The following is a 19,825-nucleotide window of genomic DNA, read 5'->3' on the forward strand; positions in this document are numbered from 1 at the left end:
TTGAACATTCATTCAATACTCACTTATTTAAGCACATGCTGTGTGGTACTTTCCTAGGTGTTGGAAATAACAGGACACAAAATAGCCCCTATCCTGTGGACTTTTCTAGTGTGGGTCTAACAATTATTGTTACACAATAATATTACAAGTACTGTGATATATAAAAATGGAATCACAAAGCTTGATCATTTCTACCTGAAAGGGGTAGATGTTAGTTTAAGAAAGACTTCATAGAGGAGATGGCCCTTGAATTGCATGTTGAAAACTAGATAGGTGTTGGCCTTGTGTGTAGAGAGCATTTCAGGCAGAAGGAATGATAGAAGCAAAATGATTCAAACAAGTTCAGAAAAGTAGTCAGAGAGAGTTTTGAAGATGTAGGGTATTGAAGCATATGAAATAGGGAAGAACAAGATCAGATATTTGTTTCTAGAAAGATTAGAAGCTATATTTAAAAAATGTACCTGAGCAATATAAGCAAAAAAATCATCTATGAGCTATGGCATCAATCAGTTAAGAGATAATAATGGACTGAATTAAGGAATCAACAGAGACAATTGGTACATGAGAAGTTATTTAAAGATGTAGAATCTGTAAGGCTTATTAGATATTATCGATGCAGGAAAAGGAGCCATTAAGATAAAAATTTCAAGTGACTGAAATGTTTAGTTAGATGATGGTACATTTTATCAAGATAGGGAATATATGGGCTGGAATGGGAATAAAAGGGAGAAAACTGTACTTGAACAAAGATTAAAATAAAAACAATTTTTTAAAAAGATAGGAAATATAAATTTTAGAGGAAAAGTAAAAAGTTCAGTAGTTACAAAATAGTGATGGGGATATAAAGTACAGCACAGGAAACATACTCAATTATATTACAATAACTGTGTATGGTGCCAGACGGGTACTAGAAATATCGAGGGAAACACTTTGTAAAGTTAATGATTGTATAACCACTGTGCTGTATGCTGAAATTAATATGAAATAATATTGAATGTAAACTGTAATTGCAATAGATAAGTAAATAAAATAAAAAATAAAAAGTGCAGTTTGGGGATTAGTTTCCTGTGATAAATTCAAATATAAATAGCTAGTAGATAGGATTGGATGTATGAATCTGAAAACTCAGTGGAGAAGTCTGGACTAGAAACATTAAAAACTAGAGTATCAGCATTTAACTAATTTCCTAGGAGTGAATGGAATTGCCCAAATCATTGGAAGAATAAGAATGCCAAGGATCAACATTCTGGGCTCATCATTTATTTACATTAAAAGAGTGGATGAAATGATAAGAGCCAGAAAACTATACTGAAAAGAACCATTCAAAGACAGTAAGATATCCAGAAAAGAACAGAATTCAAGGAAGGGACATGTTTTAAGAAGGGTGTACTCAACAGAGAAAAATTCTGGAGAGACAAATATGTTGTCAAATGATAAAACTAATTGCTAATTATTTTTGCCTGACTGGTTTCAGTCAAGTTGTGGAGGCCAGCAATCCCATTGAAGAGAAGGTAAGGGAGGTCTAAAAGGAAAAAAAGTGAAGGTGAGTGTGGAACAGGTTTCCTGATGGCCTGGGGGTGGGACAGGAAGTTCACCAAAGACATACAGTGTAGTGACAGTTTAAGTGAAAAACTTAAATTTGTGATGGCATTGATTCTCTAGGATTGTGGATGTAAGGTTGGAAGTCTGTGGGCAGTTTTAGTAGTATGAAATAGAAGATGAGGATGTTCATTGTGGCTGGCAAGGGAAGTGATTAATTAACATGATATCCAAGATAGATTAGGGAAGATCCTTTCCATGTTAATTCATGTTGTCTTGTTAAATATTGTTTAGATTCAGTTTTCCATGAACTGGGAGAGAAGGACTTCAATGAAAGAACTGGAATTTGTGGAGATATTGAAGGCAAATAGAAGCAAATGGAGGAGCTTATTTTCAGAGATTGATTTAACAATGTTTGGAATTCTCAGATGTTAGATAATTCCAAATAATATACAGATGCAGGGTTTGGTTTGGGATGTGGGTTTCTGAGGTGCAGCGTGGATTACAGTTGGGGAGGTCAAGGAAAGCCACACACTTCAGTACTAGGGTTTTTATACAGGTATTGAAGCCACGGAAGGCCTAAGGTTGATAGAAAACCAATGAAGAGAATTGCCTAGGAAGTAGACAACAACAACTAGGATATATAATAGTATGAGCATAAAGGAGTAGATTTTACATGAAATTAGGAAAGGAAACATGTGGAAGCAGCAATGCAGACCTGGAAGAATGCTTAAAATCCCTTTCAGTAGTAGTTAAGTTGTAGCATTTTGAGCGGTTTCCCCTTAAAATGTTTCTGAGGGAGGTAGTATTCTTGTTGAAGGGTCAAATTTTCCTTCCACGTAAGAGAGGAAATGAGCATCCTGTGATGATGCTGACAGCATATAAGATTTAAATAGAAGGAATAGGAATTCAGAATCCGCAGTGGAAAAGATTCGGATGTCTGTCCCTACGTAATGTGGGGAGAATTAGAGAAAGAAGCTCTGATAGGTACATTGACAGTACAGATTGGAAATGTTTAAGAAAAGGGGGTAGATGATAGGAAAAGGGAGAAAAATAAGGAGTTTAAGCTAAGCTTGGGGCGAGTAAATTCAACAGGTTGAACAAAGGAATCTTCATGATGTGCATGCATAAAAACAACAGGAAAGTAGCTGAGGGAGTTTGAAGATGGGAACAGGAGATTATAATGGAAGCAACCGTTCTTAAGAGAAATATAAATGGTATCTAGGTCATAGATGAAATGGTTAAATTTACAGAGGGAAGAGAACTTCATTTTATTCAAATAATAGGCCCTAAATCACTTCCCACTGTTAACTAAACAAGATTTGAAACCTTTCTTAGCATCAAGTTCAAAACTGCAGGTGTAGCTGTAGCTCCACACTTCCTTTTCTCCTGGCCTGAGGAAGCTGCAGAGTGAGTTTTCTCCGTTCTAGTTGTAGACCTGTAATACTGTTAAGTTGGGACTTGCTCGGCTTAACTACACTGAATTTAGGATTCCACACACTCTCCTGAGTCTAGAGATAAATGAAATGAAGACAAGTGCATTCTGTTTCAAAGGAAATTAGAGTAAGGAAGGAATGATAGAGACGGTATTAAGAAGAGCTTCCAAAAAAAGAAGGAACTAATTTTAGAAGAGAAAGCAGTAAATTTTGTAACAAGCAAATTAGAATGGATTTCACTTGTTTAAAAGTTATATGTGTTAAGGCTTTTCAAAACCTTACTGGAGCATGTGACCAATAAAATGTAATACCTTTATTAAGCTATCACATCTCTAATGAATATGTAAGTTGGCATTTTTTCTGTTAACACAACCTGTTAATAATTCAATCCAAATGTGATAGAAACATAATTTGATCAGGCCAATCATTTCTCTGACATATTAAGGTGTATGTTTATGGTTTATACCACAGTCTTAGGACCTTCATCTGTGTTCAGAGGTCCTAATATAGTCACTGCAACATAATCCTACACGATGAATGGGGGAACGGAGTCGGCCACACATTTTGAAGCATCAAAAATCATTGATCTTAATCAAGTTTCTTAATCAAGTTTCTTTTAAGTAAAAACTAGTGAGCTTTATTAAGGTTTACACTTTTTCTTCTTATTCTTATGAAATTTCATCTGACAATATTATTTTTTTAGATAATTATACAAGCCTTAGAGACCCTTTAAAAGAGAGCCAGTGATACAAGAGATTTTTAAAACACTGTTTGGTAAGTTTTAGAAAGTGGCATCTGCTCGTGTTTTCATATTCAAGTTTCAACTACACAAATTTTCAGAATTACCTTCATACCTGATCTAAAGCATCTGACAATCTTAAGTGCTTGTGTAATACATATGTTTTATTCTTAAAGGAGATCTCAAAAATAAGGTATTTTGTCAGCAATTTCTTAGTAACCCCTTATATATTATTATTATATTATAATAGCAATTATATTATTATGTTGACTAATTGTTATGTTATTTTCATAGTTGGTGCACTGCTATAGCCAAGTTTTATAAAATATGTCAAAAATTACTTTTTCAGACTGGTCCATTAATCTGCCAGGTACAAATGTTAATTTGACAAATTTAACAATTTAAGTTCAATAGATTTCAAACACAACTTAGTAAATATACAATGAGAAATAAGTAACATATACTTTATGTTATAATTATAATGCTTTTAATTTTTTTAATTTTTAAAGAATTTTTTCAGTTTTTATGAGATATAATTGACAAATAACATTGTATTAGTTTCAGGTATACAACATAATGATTTGAATATGTATATGTGGTGAAATGATTACCATAATAAGTCTAGTAAATATCTTATAAGTCTTAATAAAATTATTACTTCACTTTCTGTTAGGGAAAGCTAGGCAAATTTTTCAAAATTAGTAAAATTGTATTATTATTATTCGCATAAAAATAGTTTCTCTTGTTTATTTCTCTAATTAACCTGAATATTGACGTTGACTTGTGTTACTTCAAACTTGCACTTTAATTCTTACCAGATTTGCTAGGCATATGTGCCATATTTTGAGTGCTATGTGCTTTTCTTTGACATTTTGCTCACTTGTGCTGTATCCTAAAAGATAAAGAGAAATAACATTCATTTTAGGGGAAATTTAATGTGTACACATATAAATGCACATATAAGCTGTTACTGAAATTTCCCAACATCTTTCAATTGTTGATTTATTATCAATCTTATCTTATCCCTTTTATAGATATTCTTAGAAAATATAAATCTCAGTTCATAAGGAAATGTCAACTCTACGCTCAGCACTGTGCTAGATAGCTTAGATGTTGCAAGAGACATGGTACCTTAGAACAATATTTTATATGTGTGTCAGCTTAACATTTTAAATAATATTATAATATTTCAACCAAAAATACCTCAAATATCTCAAATCAAATATGCATATGTACATATATAAAACACATATTACATCTTGTAGAAAGCTCCCATTGGTAAAGCTAAATACTTATACTTAATTCTCTAAAGCCTATAAATACTCAAATAGAAGAAAGTTAAGAAAAGTTCTTGGAACTTGAAATAGTAGCAATACTCAAACATGAAATAAATGTTCTCTTGAGCATTTCTTCCTTTGTGGGTGTTGTGGAAGAAATTGGAAAGATTATTAGGAGTCAGTCAAGACACCTCAGTAGCCCTAGACCTTCTACTGAGCTATGTGATTCTAGACACATAATTTAATGTCTTTGGCTTTAACTATCTTATCTTTAACTCTTTTTAAAGATTTGGTTTATTTATTATTAGAGAGAGGGAAAAGAGAGTGTGTGAGAGATACATTGATTGGTTGCCTCTCACGTGTTCACCACTGGGGACCTGGCCTGCAACCCAGGCATATACCCCGACTGGGAGTCGAACTGGCTACCTTGCAGTTCCCAGGCCGGCACTGAATCCACTGAGTCTCACCAGTCAGGTCTAACTATCTCATCTTTAAAATGGGGATTTGGAATACATTATTTTTCAATACTTTAAAAAAATGTTTATTGTTGTTCAATTACAGTTGTCCCCATTTTCCCCCATTATTCTCCCCTGCCCTACCCACCCCCCACCTTCCACATTCAGTCCTCCCCACCTCTTTGTCCCCAGGTCCTTTATACATCTTCCTTGACTTGACCCTTCCCCTTCTTTCCTCTGTTTTCCCTCCCTCTCATCTGGTCACTGTCAGTTTGTCCTGTATTTCCATGTCTCTGTTTCTATTTTGCTTGCTTGTTTGTTTTGTTTGGCTAGGCTCCACTTATAGGTGAGATCATATACTATTTGTCCCCCACCACCTGGCTTATTTCACTTAGCATATTGCTCTCCAGTTTCATCCATGCTGTAACAAAGGGTAGGAGCTCTTTTCTCCCTGCTGCATTTGTGTAAATGTACTACAGTTTTTTGATCCACTCATTTACTGATGGGCACTTAGTAATAAGATTTCAGTTTCATTGGAAGATGTGTCCTAAATTCGAGGTGTTAATGCTAAATTCTCAAAATATTATTCACACACTGTGAACACTATAGCATTCAGTATTATCTAGGCCTATTGTCCATCTTAACTCTCTTTCCTCAAATGTTCAGCTAATAGAGAAAATATTTGTTCCTGTAAGAAATGTTAGTCCCCGAAGCTGTATTGGAGCAGACTCTGGAACTAGACTCCCTGATCAGGGCCACCACTTATTTGCTGTGAATTTCTATGCCTTAGGTTTCTCATCTATAAAAATGGTTACAATAATACTGCTACCTCAAAGGGTTGTCATAAGGATTAAATTAGTTAATATTAATATATAATATGCAAAGCACCTAAGGACAGTGTCTGGTATATAGTAAGCATTATATACCTGAGGGTATTATTTTATAAAATATATTTGAAAAACAATTTTTATTTTGGATCAGCTTTATTGAAACCCATGCGTTCTGTTGTATAGGCATTCTTTCTATAGTATAGAATTAATTCTTTATGTTATATGCAGTCCAAATATTTATAACAATTTGTGGCTACCAGTTTAGCAATAGCTGTCATACAAACCAGTGCATCTATACTTTTTTATAATTTGGAAAAAAAGTGAAAATAATATCTGTAAAGTATTTATTGGAAGATTTTGTCCAGACTAGATAATCAAAAAATCGTAGCTCTTAATTAATTACTATTAAAGCACTAATACCAAAAGATTATTTTAACATGCAGATAATCTTATTTAGCTCTTTATACTTATTTTTAGCAAAACCATGGGTTTTGCATGAGGGTTTTGAATTTAAATTTACTATGTCCGTAATCTATAAACAATGAGTTCAGATAATCTACCTATCTCTAGGATTGTTTAAACATAGAAAATAATTTTAATGGTAGAGCTGAGCATTGGACTATACTTATCAACCAATTTAGTTATTTATTTGTAGCATTATAAACAAGACACTACTTAATTAATTCCAGATACTTTAAAAAATTTATGCTTTTTTTGAAGAACAGTTGAACAAGTGATGTTTTACTTTCTATTGCCAAATAAAGGAAGCTTGCTGGTGAGCATAAAGTAGGAAATTCAAAGGCCTGTGTGATCTTAAGTATTACTAATCTCTTCAAGTTTCAGTTTATTCGTTGGTGAAAGGGAGTTGATAATTCATGTGTGTATGTGTGTGTGTTTACTTTCTATCAAGAGGAGAATAAAACAAATGACCTACCAAGATAAAATTTTCTGTTTCAAGAATAAGCAAATAAATGCCTAAAAAGGGAAACAAAAAACTGTGAGCTATTGTTTTTCTCATATAGGACTGAAGTGGGTTTTTTAACTTTATTTTTATTGTTGGCAGTATTACAGATGTCCCCATTTCCCCTCCCCGTCCCACTGCACACCTCTGCCCAGCCCCGTCCCCTCTCCACACCCCCACACCCCGCCCTGGCCATCATCACACTGTTGTCTGGCTGGGGGTTACATGTATATGTCCTTTGGCTAATCTCTTCACCTTCTTGCATCCAGCCCCTCCCTCCCTTTTCCTCTCTGACAGGTGGTCAAAGTGAATTGCACTGCCTTTGAAAATAAAATTATATTATGACAAAATATTAGATTCATACTTATTTAATGTCATTTCAACAATTTCTATTCTTATTCCTTTGACCATTGAAAGACATCAATGACTTGTTTTTATAGTCTATCCTACTGGATCTAGAATTTAAAAATAAATTGCCATGTTTTCTCCTGTGTAATTATCATATCACCTTGAAATGAACAAATAGCAGCATACACTGATTGTACATTTTTCTTTATTACATTTAATTTGGTGTATACATAAATGATGATTATGTGAATTTGGCCCTTTTAACTTTGTTTGGGATATGTGATTTCGGTCAGTCTCATTATTATTGTCTGGAATCTTATTTTGTTTTGTCCTTCTTCCACATTGTTTGTATTTTCTTCAAAGAAAAATTTGTTTTCTAAGATTCAATAGGATAGTTATCAAATGTAATATTTTCCTCTCAATAGTTTGGCAAAAAATAGTTAATTTATAAAATGTTTCTACTACATAAGTAATATACTTTTGTAGCTTCAGTCAGAAAAATATTGTTGATAATTTTTTGTTTAATGTGCAGATTACATTTATATGTATATATTTTATGAAAATCAATTAGATTTCTTAAAGCTATACTTTATATTGTTATCAATTGTTTGGATAGTTCAGTAGAAAAGTTTCTGTTGAAAACCCTTCACTATTTTTTTATTGATTGATTTTAAAGAGAGAGGAAAAGAGAGAGTGAGAAACATCAATTTGTTGTTCCACTTCTTTATACATTTGTTGGTTGACTCTTATACGTGCCCTGATCTGGGATTGACCCTTCAAGCTTGGCACCTGGGGACAACTCTCTAGCCAAGTGAGCTGCATGACCAAGGCAGAAGTCCTTCACTATTAATTAAAATTTAATATTGCACAAATGCCTTTAATTCTTAAATTTAACTAGAAAACAAATTTAACACATACCCTTTAAAGGGTTAAAATTCATAATTCAGTTATTAAATGCTAATGTGTAATGATCATTTCACAAGTTATTGATGTATTTTTTAAATATAAGAATATAAATTTGTTTTCTAATCTCAAAATTGTTTAGAGACATATCTTAGTTTTTGAAGGTATAAATAATCAAAGGAAAAGGCATTACAGATTATTTTCATTAGAAACCCTCATGATACATTTTTTTATCCCAGTTAAAGGAAGACTTCTTTAGGCTAAAGCTGAATTATTTACATAGAGGTAGAAAGGAATGGGGTGAGGAGATGGGAGGATATTTAAAAATTATTAAATTAGCTACAAAAGTTTGGGGTATTAATTGATGTAGTTTCTGGATTTCAGTTAAGAGTAATAATCTTCGACTTCCATGATAACTGTAATTACAGGTTCACTCATATTTTTCTGAATTTGGGGGTTCTTTCTTGGAGCTTTGATATTAGGCTTAAGAGATTTTTATCCTTAAATCCCTAGGGTTGAGCATTTCATTTACAAGCACAAGATCACCAAATTGGCACTCCTATCATCTCTGATCACTACTGTTCAGCTTCATTAGGAATTACATTCCTGACAAATCCGTGTCCCCCTTCAGAGAAGTTTGGGGGCCCCAAAAGTGTGTGTGATGTGTGTGTTGGTAAAGAAAACTAAGCTAATCCTGTTTGAAGTGTACTACAGAAATCTCTGAAGGTGTACTAGTGGTCTCTGTAGCACACACATAAATAGTAAAACCTAAGCCACCACTGCTTGCTGCTTGTTAATCTGGCCATTTTCTACTACATGTCTGGATACAAAATCCCTATAACTTAAATTTTTTAACTTGATTGTCTTACCAACATCATACATATGACTTAACTTTCTGGACAGATTAAGTAGGTTTTTTTAATTCAGAATAACCGTTGATTAATTTAAGCTTATTGATTTAAAAACAAGTAAAACTCTTAAATGGCTTATATCAAAATAAATAACTTACATAATATGTGATATAGTTTGAGAAAATGCATTAAATCAGTATCAAAATATTGGATTTTCAAAATTAAATGACACATAATGCACCAGGAGTTTCCAATTTGAGAAAAACAAATATTTTGAGATATTTATCCGTTTCATTCAGCACATTTACATTCTACTTTTCCTTTTGTTTTCTGCCTTAAAATATTTCAAGTAGATAAAACAAAGCCTTGTATAATTTAAATGCTTTATTAGGAAGCCAGACAATTTGAATATTATAGTTTAATACATTTAAATAGATTATCTCCTCAATAAATAGAAACAAATATATGCAAATTTCATTGCAAATGTGTTTAAGAAGTGTGACTGTTGCATTAACCTCCTACTGACTTTTTATTATAATTTTTAAAAATTTTGATATTTAATTTGATTTTGAACATAAAATTAATTTTTAGCATGCTCAAATTATAAAATCAAATGAAACCATTAATATGTCATTACATATAAGAATATGAATTTTAGAAATTCTTAGATAAATTTACCTTCTAAACCCAGAAGCCAGCGTTTCCCACAATGCATTTTTGACATTGTTATAGCAAGATATTCACAGATAATAGGTAGGGGGTTAGATTTCTGTGATGAAATCATTATTCTTTATTGTAGAATTTTCAGGACCTTTTATATGCAAATTTGCTGTGTGAATCTGAAAGATTCAACAAAAATCTGCCTCTTTAACAATTTCATTTATTTTCCTTTTATATAAGTACAGCATTGGACATCGGTGTTGAAAGTTTAGAAATTACATATTTCTTTCTCCAGCCAGAGAGTGAACAGCTCTTCTACCTGCAATGATTTCTCTAAATTGTTTTTCATTCCTCAGGGAAAGAAAAAAGAAGACTGAGTTTGGTTGAAACCAAAATAATGTTACTGAAAATATTATTTCTAGGTTATTTTCATGAGAAAAAAAGGACCAGCAAAGAAAAATTAACTTGCTGGTGAAGAATTTTTTATGATGGATACTTTATCAATAGGATAGTTTCTTTGGCAAGATATTACTGTTTATGGAGTGTTTTCTTTATGAGACTAAAGAAAAACACAGGTTGATAAAACACAGGAAATGAATGGAATGGAAAACATCATATGAGCACAGTAATTTTGGAGAGAGACATGTTGGGTCACTCCCCTAAGGATTAGTCTGATAGGAGAATTTTATGTTGTAAGTTAAAAGTACGCTTACCCACATTTGTTGCCTATTCATCCACTAAGGTGGTACCTTGAGATTCCATTGGTTAAGGCTCTAACAAAGTGTTTTTTCAGTTAGGGACCATCTGTAGATCATGATTGAGTCTGGAGTTGAGAGATGTGTTTGAGATTGGAATTTAGTTGATCGCATATTTAAAGCATCTTTACTTGCTTATAGCAAATGCAGGTTAATATACTTTTAGAACCAGCACCCTGTCCTCCACCTAGTTATCTATTGTAAATGATGTTCTGAAGGAAAATCATAAACTTGATTCCACAAAATTGCTAGACCATTATTAAGGATAAAGGCTTTTGGGGGAGGGGCAGCGAAGCAACATTAAACCAACATATTTTAACTGAGGAATCAGCAAACTATGGCCCACAGACAGAATCCAGCCCACTGCCTGTTTTGTAAATAAGGCTTTATTAGAGGATAGCCACATTCATTTGTATCTGAATTGTCTGTATCCGTAGCTACCTTTATGTTACAGTGGCATAGTTTTGGCAGAAGCCATATGATCTCTAAAGCCAAGGATATTTACTATTTTGCCCTTCACAGAAAAAGTTGGCCAACTCCTGCCAGTGTATATATCCCACAGTACCTGTAATCAGAAAGGGTCTAATGTAGCCTCATAAGAGATTGATTTCCTAAAAACAGTCTAAATTTTAGAAAATGCACATATATGTACGTATATGTATGGATCTATATGTCTGTGTATGTGTATATGTACATATAATGCATTTCAACTTTTGTTAATTGGTGTTATTTGTATTTAAAATACTATTTTCAAACTATGATATCAAAATGAAACTTTTTAAAAGAAACTTCTCAGACCCTCTATTTAGCTCAGATTCTTTCCGTACACAGATTTTTTGATGCCAGGATGGCTCTTTTGTTCCCTTGCTCTTGGATAAAATAAACATATTTACCTGAGAATACTTTTGAGGTACAAACAATTCCAAGCTTGTATTTTAATCGACTGATAGGTGTGATATTGACTTGACTATATTTCACATTCATATCCTGGAGGCACTCACTTGATTTTATGTGTCATTCAGTTGTTATTAACATGATATGCATATTCTCCATTTTATAATTGGAGACATAATCATAATCAACTAATCAAATTATTATTACAATGTTACTCTTAAAAGAACTGATTGTCTTGCTATTGAAGCGTTGATTTAAATTTGCTGTTATACTTAGTGGCCATAAAATGTAAGGTCTTTATACATTATTCTATTCAAGATTTTCTTACTCCTCTTTGAAACTTTTTCTTTCCTCTTTATACTATTTAATTGACTTCCACTAAATATTTGTTACTATGAAGACTTTAATACAATGAATTTTTTAGAATGAATACTAAAATACCTGCCTTTAAATGGGCATAATTTTATCCAGATATCATTATTGCGATTTTAAAGTTATGGTCTTAAGCAAGGAGCATATATGAGTACATTTACATTCCTACCTCAGTGCTTGTGCATTTACATGACATTTACTATAGATGTCCACTGGAGCTTGTGAAGCTGTGATTATTTTTCCCAGTTTGAAGATTTGTAGTGTATAATTGAGATTTTGTTTTTTATTTATGAGAAATGGAATTTTCCTGTAAAATGTATTTAAAAATCATAAGTAGCCCTAGCTGGTGTGGCTCAGTGGATTGAGTGCCAGCCTGCAAACCAAAGAGTCACTGGTTAGATTCCCAGTCAGGGCACATGCATGCCTGGATTGCAGGCCAGGTCCCCAGTAGGGGGCATGCAAGAGGCAGCCACACATTGATGTTCCTCTCCCTCTCTTTCTCCCTCCCTTCTCCTCTCTCTAAAAATAAATAAAATCTTTTTTAAAAATTATAAATATACTTTTAAAGCACTTTTTGTGTTTGCTAAGTTTAGCTAACAGAATTTAGTTACTGTTCTAACCAAAGTTTTTAAAGACTCTCTTGGTATCTATAATCATTATGTTTTGTAGTAGCATCTATTATAGTGAGCATTAATCTTAATTTTTAATAGGCTTACATTTCACTTTATCACCTCCTTTCTTTTTTTCTGAAATTACTTTGATAATACTCTGTGTACCTTCTGAGTAGTACTATTCTAAGTGTTTCTTCCTTGATCCCAGTTCTAGAAAGTTCAAGTTGAAAACGCCTTGAAACTATATCCAAATGTATGTTAGGGCAACCTGTTTTAATACATGGACTAATTTTATGAAATAGTTTCTAAATGCGATTGTAAAATTGTATTTGAGACCATTTGAACTTAACAACTTTTCTTCAGTAAATAAATCAAGTCTTGATGAATTGCAAGACAGTTTTTATAATATCATTGTCAAATTTCTGTGTTGTCAAATACATACTCCTTTATCTACATGTACCAGAAAGTGTTTTATATTAGTGAAAATTTGTTGTCTTTTGTTAAATTTCATTTACACTTTATTCAGATTAAAATTATTTTACATAGTTAATAATCATGATTTTATTCGCCAAATTGCATACTTTAAATATATCAAGAAATTATACATTGATTTGTAAGTACTGCCTTGAATGAAAGTAATATAACAGTCTAGCATTTCTTCTTTTATACAGACTATAAGTAGGGCTCACAAATAAGAACTGAACATTAATTTTATGGGTTTTTTTCTACTCGATAGGTGCTATGGATATAGAGGAGAGAAACCGCCAAATGAAAATTAACAAATACAAACAGGTAGCCGGATCAGATTCCAGACTGGAACAAGAGTACCATTCAAAGGCAAGACATTTTTCTTTTTAAAAGTGGTAAAACAATTAATCATATCAAACCAGTAGATTCTCAGCTGAATGCAGATTAGTCAAACACGAACATATAATGCAGTGGCCCTGTGATATTATGAAATGCTCAAATTTAGAATGCATTTGTCTACCAACTTTTAGGTATAGAATTTGCCTTATTTAAAAAATCATTATATAGGAGGCTAAAGAAATGAAACTCATAAATAATCTGAAAAACAAATCTTTTAGAATTTTTCATTTTATGAAAAGTATAAAGGCTCTAACACCCTCAAAATGTTTAAGCACTATTATCTTTTTATGGTTTTCCTATACATAGAATTTTTGACTTTATAGTATTTTAACTGAATCTGGTGTATTAATGACATATTAACACAAAAATACATAGTCATGAGGTATTATTGTATATAGTTCAAAATGTTTTTTTAGCAACAGTCTTCTTAAATTGCTTTTTTGGGAATGAGTTGAGGTATGAGGTTTACCATGATAGGAAAAAAAGTATTATTTCAATGTTCTTGCTCTTCATTGCCTTTAAATTTTCAAAACATTTTAATAACATGATATTATTCATACCCAAAGTCATGAAAAGACTTTGCTCTAATGTACCTATTTAAGATTTAATGAAAGAATGAAAATCACAAACCTTACTAATAACATTTAGTTATTATTCACTTTATCACTTAGTAATTTAATCATTGCAATCATGTAATATTTGTGTTCTGTTTATCTGTGTGTTAGAGAAAAGCAGTTTGGACTTTTATAGTCTTAGGTATATTTTATCCTTACCTACTAAACTTCCCATTTCTCTCCATTATACTCCATCCTTGGATAAAGTCAAGACTTAAGTAAAGGATAACCGGCTACGCTGGATATGCATATGTGACAAGTAGCCCAGCTTTCTAGTTTCTCTACTGTATAACCTAGAGGAAGCGGAGATTCTTACATCAGCATCATCTTTCAAACCACCAGTATCTTCCCCAAATACACTGAATACTGACATAGCGAGCATAGGATTGTTCATCACAGACTTACGGCGTATTGGAAATGGCACAGGCCCAAAGCCAAGAGAGGTCAGTTTCAGACAGACAAACATAGCCTTGCCTTTACTCACCAGGTTCTGAACTTCTAGAAATTTTTCTGTAAAATAAAAATATGAATAACTTCAAATAGTTTTAGTCAATTTTATAGAAAAGTTTTGTAACGATAGAATATTTTAGACCCATCACTAGCCTTTTGAGCTTGCTGTCAGAAATGATATCTGTGCATGCCCACATCTGTTTTTGGTATTGCTGCCTTGGGCTGTAGAGATAGACCTGATCTTATGCGGCCTCTGTTATGCTCTAGTCTCTCATTTATTCACTCTGTATGAGCCAAAGACCAAGGCATGAGTCCTCATAAAATAGGATATTAAAACATTGTTAACATGTCTTCAGATAACACAAATTCATTTTATTTCCTTATTTATATCCCACTATACTTCAGAAGGAATATAGATACTAATTTTTAAAAATACATATGATACCCTCAATAATAATATCAATGAAAAAAATGAGTATCAAGGGAAAGTGAAGTCAGGACAAAACAAGGTAAAGTTTGTGAGCACAGTGCATAGTGCAGCACCCTGTCCCCCTGCTGAACGTGGGCCATTTACTTTGACCGTGAGCTTCCTAACAAGCCGCAAAGGCAGAGGGAGAAACTGAGTTGGTCGTATGATTTATATAGTTCACACAATAAAAAAATGTTTCTCAGAAGCAATAGCAATGATTCTTCTAGTGGATACAGAACAGAAATTTCTTGCAGAAGGATTGACTAAAGAATACTATAGACATGACTCAAAATATTTTTCAGAAAAAAAAGTTTTTATTCCATTTCAATTCATATATAAATGAATGCTTGAGGCTTCAGGCTTTTATAACTTTGATACCGTTTACTTTAGGTTAGAAGAAATTTTAGTCTTGGCAAAGGACTGATTATATTAAGCCATGTAATTTCCTAAACGTTCTCTCAGGCAGTGGTTTTCAAATGGCTTTCCAGTAGCATAAACATCACCTGAGGACTTTGGGAATGTAATTCTCTGGTTCCTTCTAGATCTACTTAAACAAAACTCTGGGGTGGTGTTTCTGTAGTTTTAACAGGTCTACCCGGTGATTCTGATGTCCACTAAGGTTTAAGAACTACTGCTCAAAGGTGAGCAGCTTGTAAAATTTACTTCTGGGTAACTGAATGAGTTGCCTTCCTCTATTAGGGTTTTAACTGGAAGCCAGTCGTGAATGATGTTGTTAAAAAATGGAGACTTGTTTTGAGAACGGAAAATCTGGCACCTTTACCAGGCCTCTCATAGTTTCTAACAAATCCTATCATCTGACTGTCAAATACTTACCATTTTGTTTTCTCTTGCTGAAATTATGCTTTCAAAGCATAATTTCAAAGCATAAGATCAAAGAGAAAATTATAGAGGTTTTCTCATCAAGCAGGGTGTGTGTGTGTGTGTGTGTGATTAACTTCCATACCAACAGTTCCTTCAATTAAAATTTTCAACAGCACTGTCTTTTTAATTAGTAATACTTAGCTTATATTTCCATTCTTTTCTTCCTTATTTTGATAATATGTCAATTAAAATCTTGCTATTGACCAATGTACATTGGTACATTAGATCTGATTCTTGAAAAAAATCATTTAACAGATAAGGGAACATAGATATAGAAAATTTATGTAATTTATCCAAATTTACATAGTGACTAAGTCATGGAAGGTAATATTTGCAGCAAGTCTGGTTTTCAAATTTGAAATGTTTGAGATTATATGCAAAGCCTCAGACATATTTTCCTGAAATTCCAGTGAAGCTATTAAGCAGCTTTGATATAATGTAATCGAGTATTAGTGAAGCTCTTTTTTAACAGCACATTCCACATTTTAAATGGCATTGCCTCCCTGAATTTTTCAAGCCTTCTGCACTGACAGCTTGTAAATGATTCTTGCTAGTTTGAAAAAAATCTTTTTAGTAACTCACTTTGAGAGCATCTGTAGAGAAATTCCTGTTGTTACTGTCTTTCTAAGAATATTTTAAATATATTAGGAAATTTAAAAGCAGAGAGCTTACATTTAATAAAAGCAGTAAAAGGCATGTGATGTGATTTCTTTTTAATCAGTGGGTAATTTCATGGCTTTTTTCCCTCAAAATAGTTTAACTGTGTAGCCAGTGCACCCTTCATGTCTGTTGGTATGCTCCCTCTCCCAGTTAAGTGTCATTCTACTATCCTACTCTTGGCAGAAGCTTAAAGATGAACTTTTATTTTTTCTATAAGATAAATATTCTCTGCTCTTCATTGGTTCCGAAAAGTGTGATATATTTATTAAATTTAACAGATCAAATTATAATTCGTCATAGACCAACTATCTTTCTGGGAGTAATATAATATTTTATTAATAGAATGAGCAATAATTGAAAATCAGTGTAGATAGTATGTCTGAAAATTAATATGAAAAATTGGTAATTTTATTGAAATATGATTTTAATTTTTAATTAGTCATATTTAATATTTTTAAATGATCCCAGAATATATTTTTAAAAGGATAGTCCATAATATTTCAACAGAGAATGCTATACGGTTCATTGATACGGTATTTATTTGGAACTCAAAAGTTAGTTCTCTGTAGAAACCATGTCCTTTGGAAAATGCCAGTAATGTTTCTACAGAATCATCACAACAGTATCTTATCCCATTATATCACTTATAATTTTCTATGTTCTTATTTACCTCTCTATAATTAATATAGCCCATAAATTGCGCAAAACTTTTCAAATGTGGACCATAAACCCACACTAATTCCTTTAACCCATAATCTAATAGACTGAGTTAGTGCTGGGGGCCAGAGGGCAACATAACAAAAGGAAGGAAAAGAGTTTATCTCCATTCATCAGCAGGCTTGTTCCTAGGCAGTCACCTTCCCACCCAGGCTTTTGTCTTTTAAGGACCTATTGGCCAATTTCAAAGAGACATTAGAAAGAAAGCAATCAAACTAATTTACATTAAAATGTGAATAACACAACACACCAATAGTGTCCTTTTTAAGCCCTGTAAATAGAAATAAAACTCATGTGATTGAATTGTAGGCCATATCAATATTTTAAAAATTCAAACAGCTAAAGACAAAGTATTTTTGTCAAGTAGATAGCCACTGTTAACTAAGCTGTTTCCTTTATTAGACCTTAATGTATTCAACATTGAGAATACCCATTCAATGCCAAACTTAAGTGCTTTAAATTGACTTTTAAGACACAGGCAACAGGGACACCAGAAGAGTGGAGAGGAGACAGGTTGCAGCTCATTCACAGTGGCCATTCACAAGCATGATGTGTGTCGGTCAAGAGAACTTGAAGGCTCCAGTGTCATCAAAATGTGGCAGCAGCACATGAGCATAACGCAGTAGATGAGAACACAGCTTGGAGTCAGGCAGACGTCACCGGGTGACTTTGGATGGGTCAACCTTACTCTCAGTTTATGCACTGAACAAGGCTTTGAGATCTATTTCATAGGGCGATGATTAGGATGAAATTAGTAGAATGCTCAATAGTAGTTTATTATTATTATTGTTATTATTTTATAATAGGTACCAGCAAATAGGTACCAGCAATGAATATGATTAGGTCAAAAAGAAATGGTAAAGAAATCATTAAGCTAATGAAAAGGATTTTAGTGTAACCTAACTATTATTGAATGTTTCCTTTATTCTCAAAAAGATTCAAGCAACACAGATCTAAAAGGAAAAATCAAATTTAGGGGGAGAGAATTTGTGAATCTTCAAGGGATATGGAGATTTAAAAAATAAAAGGAGACTGGAACACAGTGTGTGTGAGAAATTACAAACTAAATTACTAAAATTAAGCAATTATCTTATTGAGGTTGACATTAAACATGCCCAGCCCTTGGGGAAATCATTAGCAGGCATGTATATGGGGATGGGTATTTAAAAAGAAATGCTCCTTTATAGTGGTGACATAAACAGACCTGAAACCTGAAATATTAAATTTATAAAAAGGAAATTTTAAAATGTAGATTAGGTGGCCTTGTACAAATTACTAAGATACATGAAAACACCGGTATTTATAGAAGTGAAGAAATGAAAGATATGCTATAATTTTACAGTGGCAATTGAAGTAAAACATTGGGGAAAACAGCTTTGCCTAAGCAGAGCAGCTGAGTTGCAGGTAGCATGTAACACCTCCCAGGAACATTGCCATTGAGCTAGGCCCAGGGCCCACTGCAGGGAGAGCTGCTGCTGCATCCGCTCCCATGCCACCAAGAGAAGTCGCTGTTCACATGAAACATACCTTTGTGCCAGTGTCAGATGGAAGCATTTGAAGAATAGAACTGGAGAATTCTAACAGGCGCCATCTCAGTAATCCGATGTCTAACCTGCAAGGTCCTCCAGGAGTAGGTTAAGATGTCCCACAGAAGTAATGAAGCATCCTTTCTTGGTATAGGCAGTGTACTGTTTCATGAACAGAAGTAAGATTCAGATTTTCAAAAAAATTCCTGCTAGACTTAATCTGGCCAGATGTCCAGCAGAAAGGTTTCATTTAAAAAACATTGGAATTAAGATCATCTGCTCATAGTTTTCATCCCAAACCAAATCAAGAAATATTACCAGTCAATCGTATTGATGAAAATACCAGAGAGAATTCTAGTGGCTGCACCTGGATTTCTTCAATGAAACACACCATTCCTCTAAACTTCAATTATACTTTGTAAAATTTTTCTGTTCTTGTGCTCATTTCTACATAACCCTGCAATCAGATAGCTTCACGTTCTGTCGCAAAATCTCAAGAGAAATTTTGTGAAATTGCTGATATGGGAGCACAGGGAGGAAAAAAAAAAGACTAGTTACATCACCCAGAAGCATTTTTACTGCCAGATTTAGCCTACAGGGCTCTGAGAAGGTATGCTGATTCCTAGGTGCTGATACCACCTCTGCATAGCCCACCTCTCCTCCACCGTGCAAGGACATGTTCTGGCCAAGTATCGCACACTGCAGATCGTGTCCTGGCCACAGACGAGGCCACACTCTGCCGGACTGTCTGGCCGCTTATCTAAACCAACCAGCCTTCAAGCCTTGAAGTACTCACCTGCTGTGTATTTTTTTACATCATTCCAAGATCGTTCCTTGACCAAGTGTATTTATGACAAGAAATAAAACTAGATTTTAAAATCTAGATAATGAAACTATTAAGTAAGAGCAGCAACATACAATATAGCCCTCGAAGTGCAAGAGATATTAGTGGTAATCTTTATCAAGGCCTGATTTAAAAATCTTTAGTCCCATCTACACAATCTATAAA

The 19,825-nt window shown here is 33.3% G+C and overlaps 1 protein-coding gene across 38 annotated transcripts in view; it reads left to right on the forward strand.

Moving 5' to 3' along the window:
* The window catches only part of RIMS2 (regulating synaptic membrane exocytosis 2), a 463,509-nt gene that overhangs the window by 320,710 nt on the left and 122,974 nt on the right, over window positions 1-19,825 (forward strand). For 17 of the 38 annotated variants that reach the window (XM_028533552.2, XM_028533553.2, XM_028533554.2 and 14 more), the window contains one exon: window positions 13,368-13,468. The exons of 19 other annotated variants lie outside the window; for them this stretch is intronic. In XM_028533552.2, the coding sequence (XP_028389353.1) occupies window positions 13,368-13,468 (101 nt within the window). Of the gene's footprint in view, window positions 1-1,489; window positions 1,512-3,726; window positions 3,750-13,367; window positions 13,469-19,825 lie in introns of those variants that run through there. 2 more of the 38 variants (XM_036031341.1, XM_036031340.1) reach the window with 2 other exon arrangements.

Source organism: Phyllostomus discolor, chromosome 7 (genome assembly GCF_004126475.2).
Source record: "Phyllostomus discolor isolate MPI-MPIP mPhyDis1 chromosome 7, mPhyDis1.pri.v3, whole genome shotgun sequence".
Classification (NCBI taxonomy): Eukaryota; Metazoa; Chordata; class Mammalia; order Chiroptera; family Phyllostomidae; genus Phyllostomus; species Phyllostomus discolor.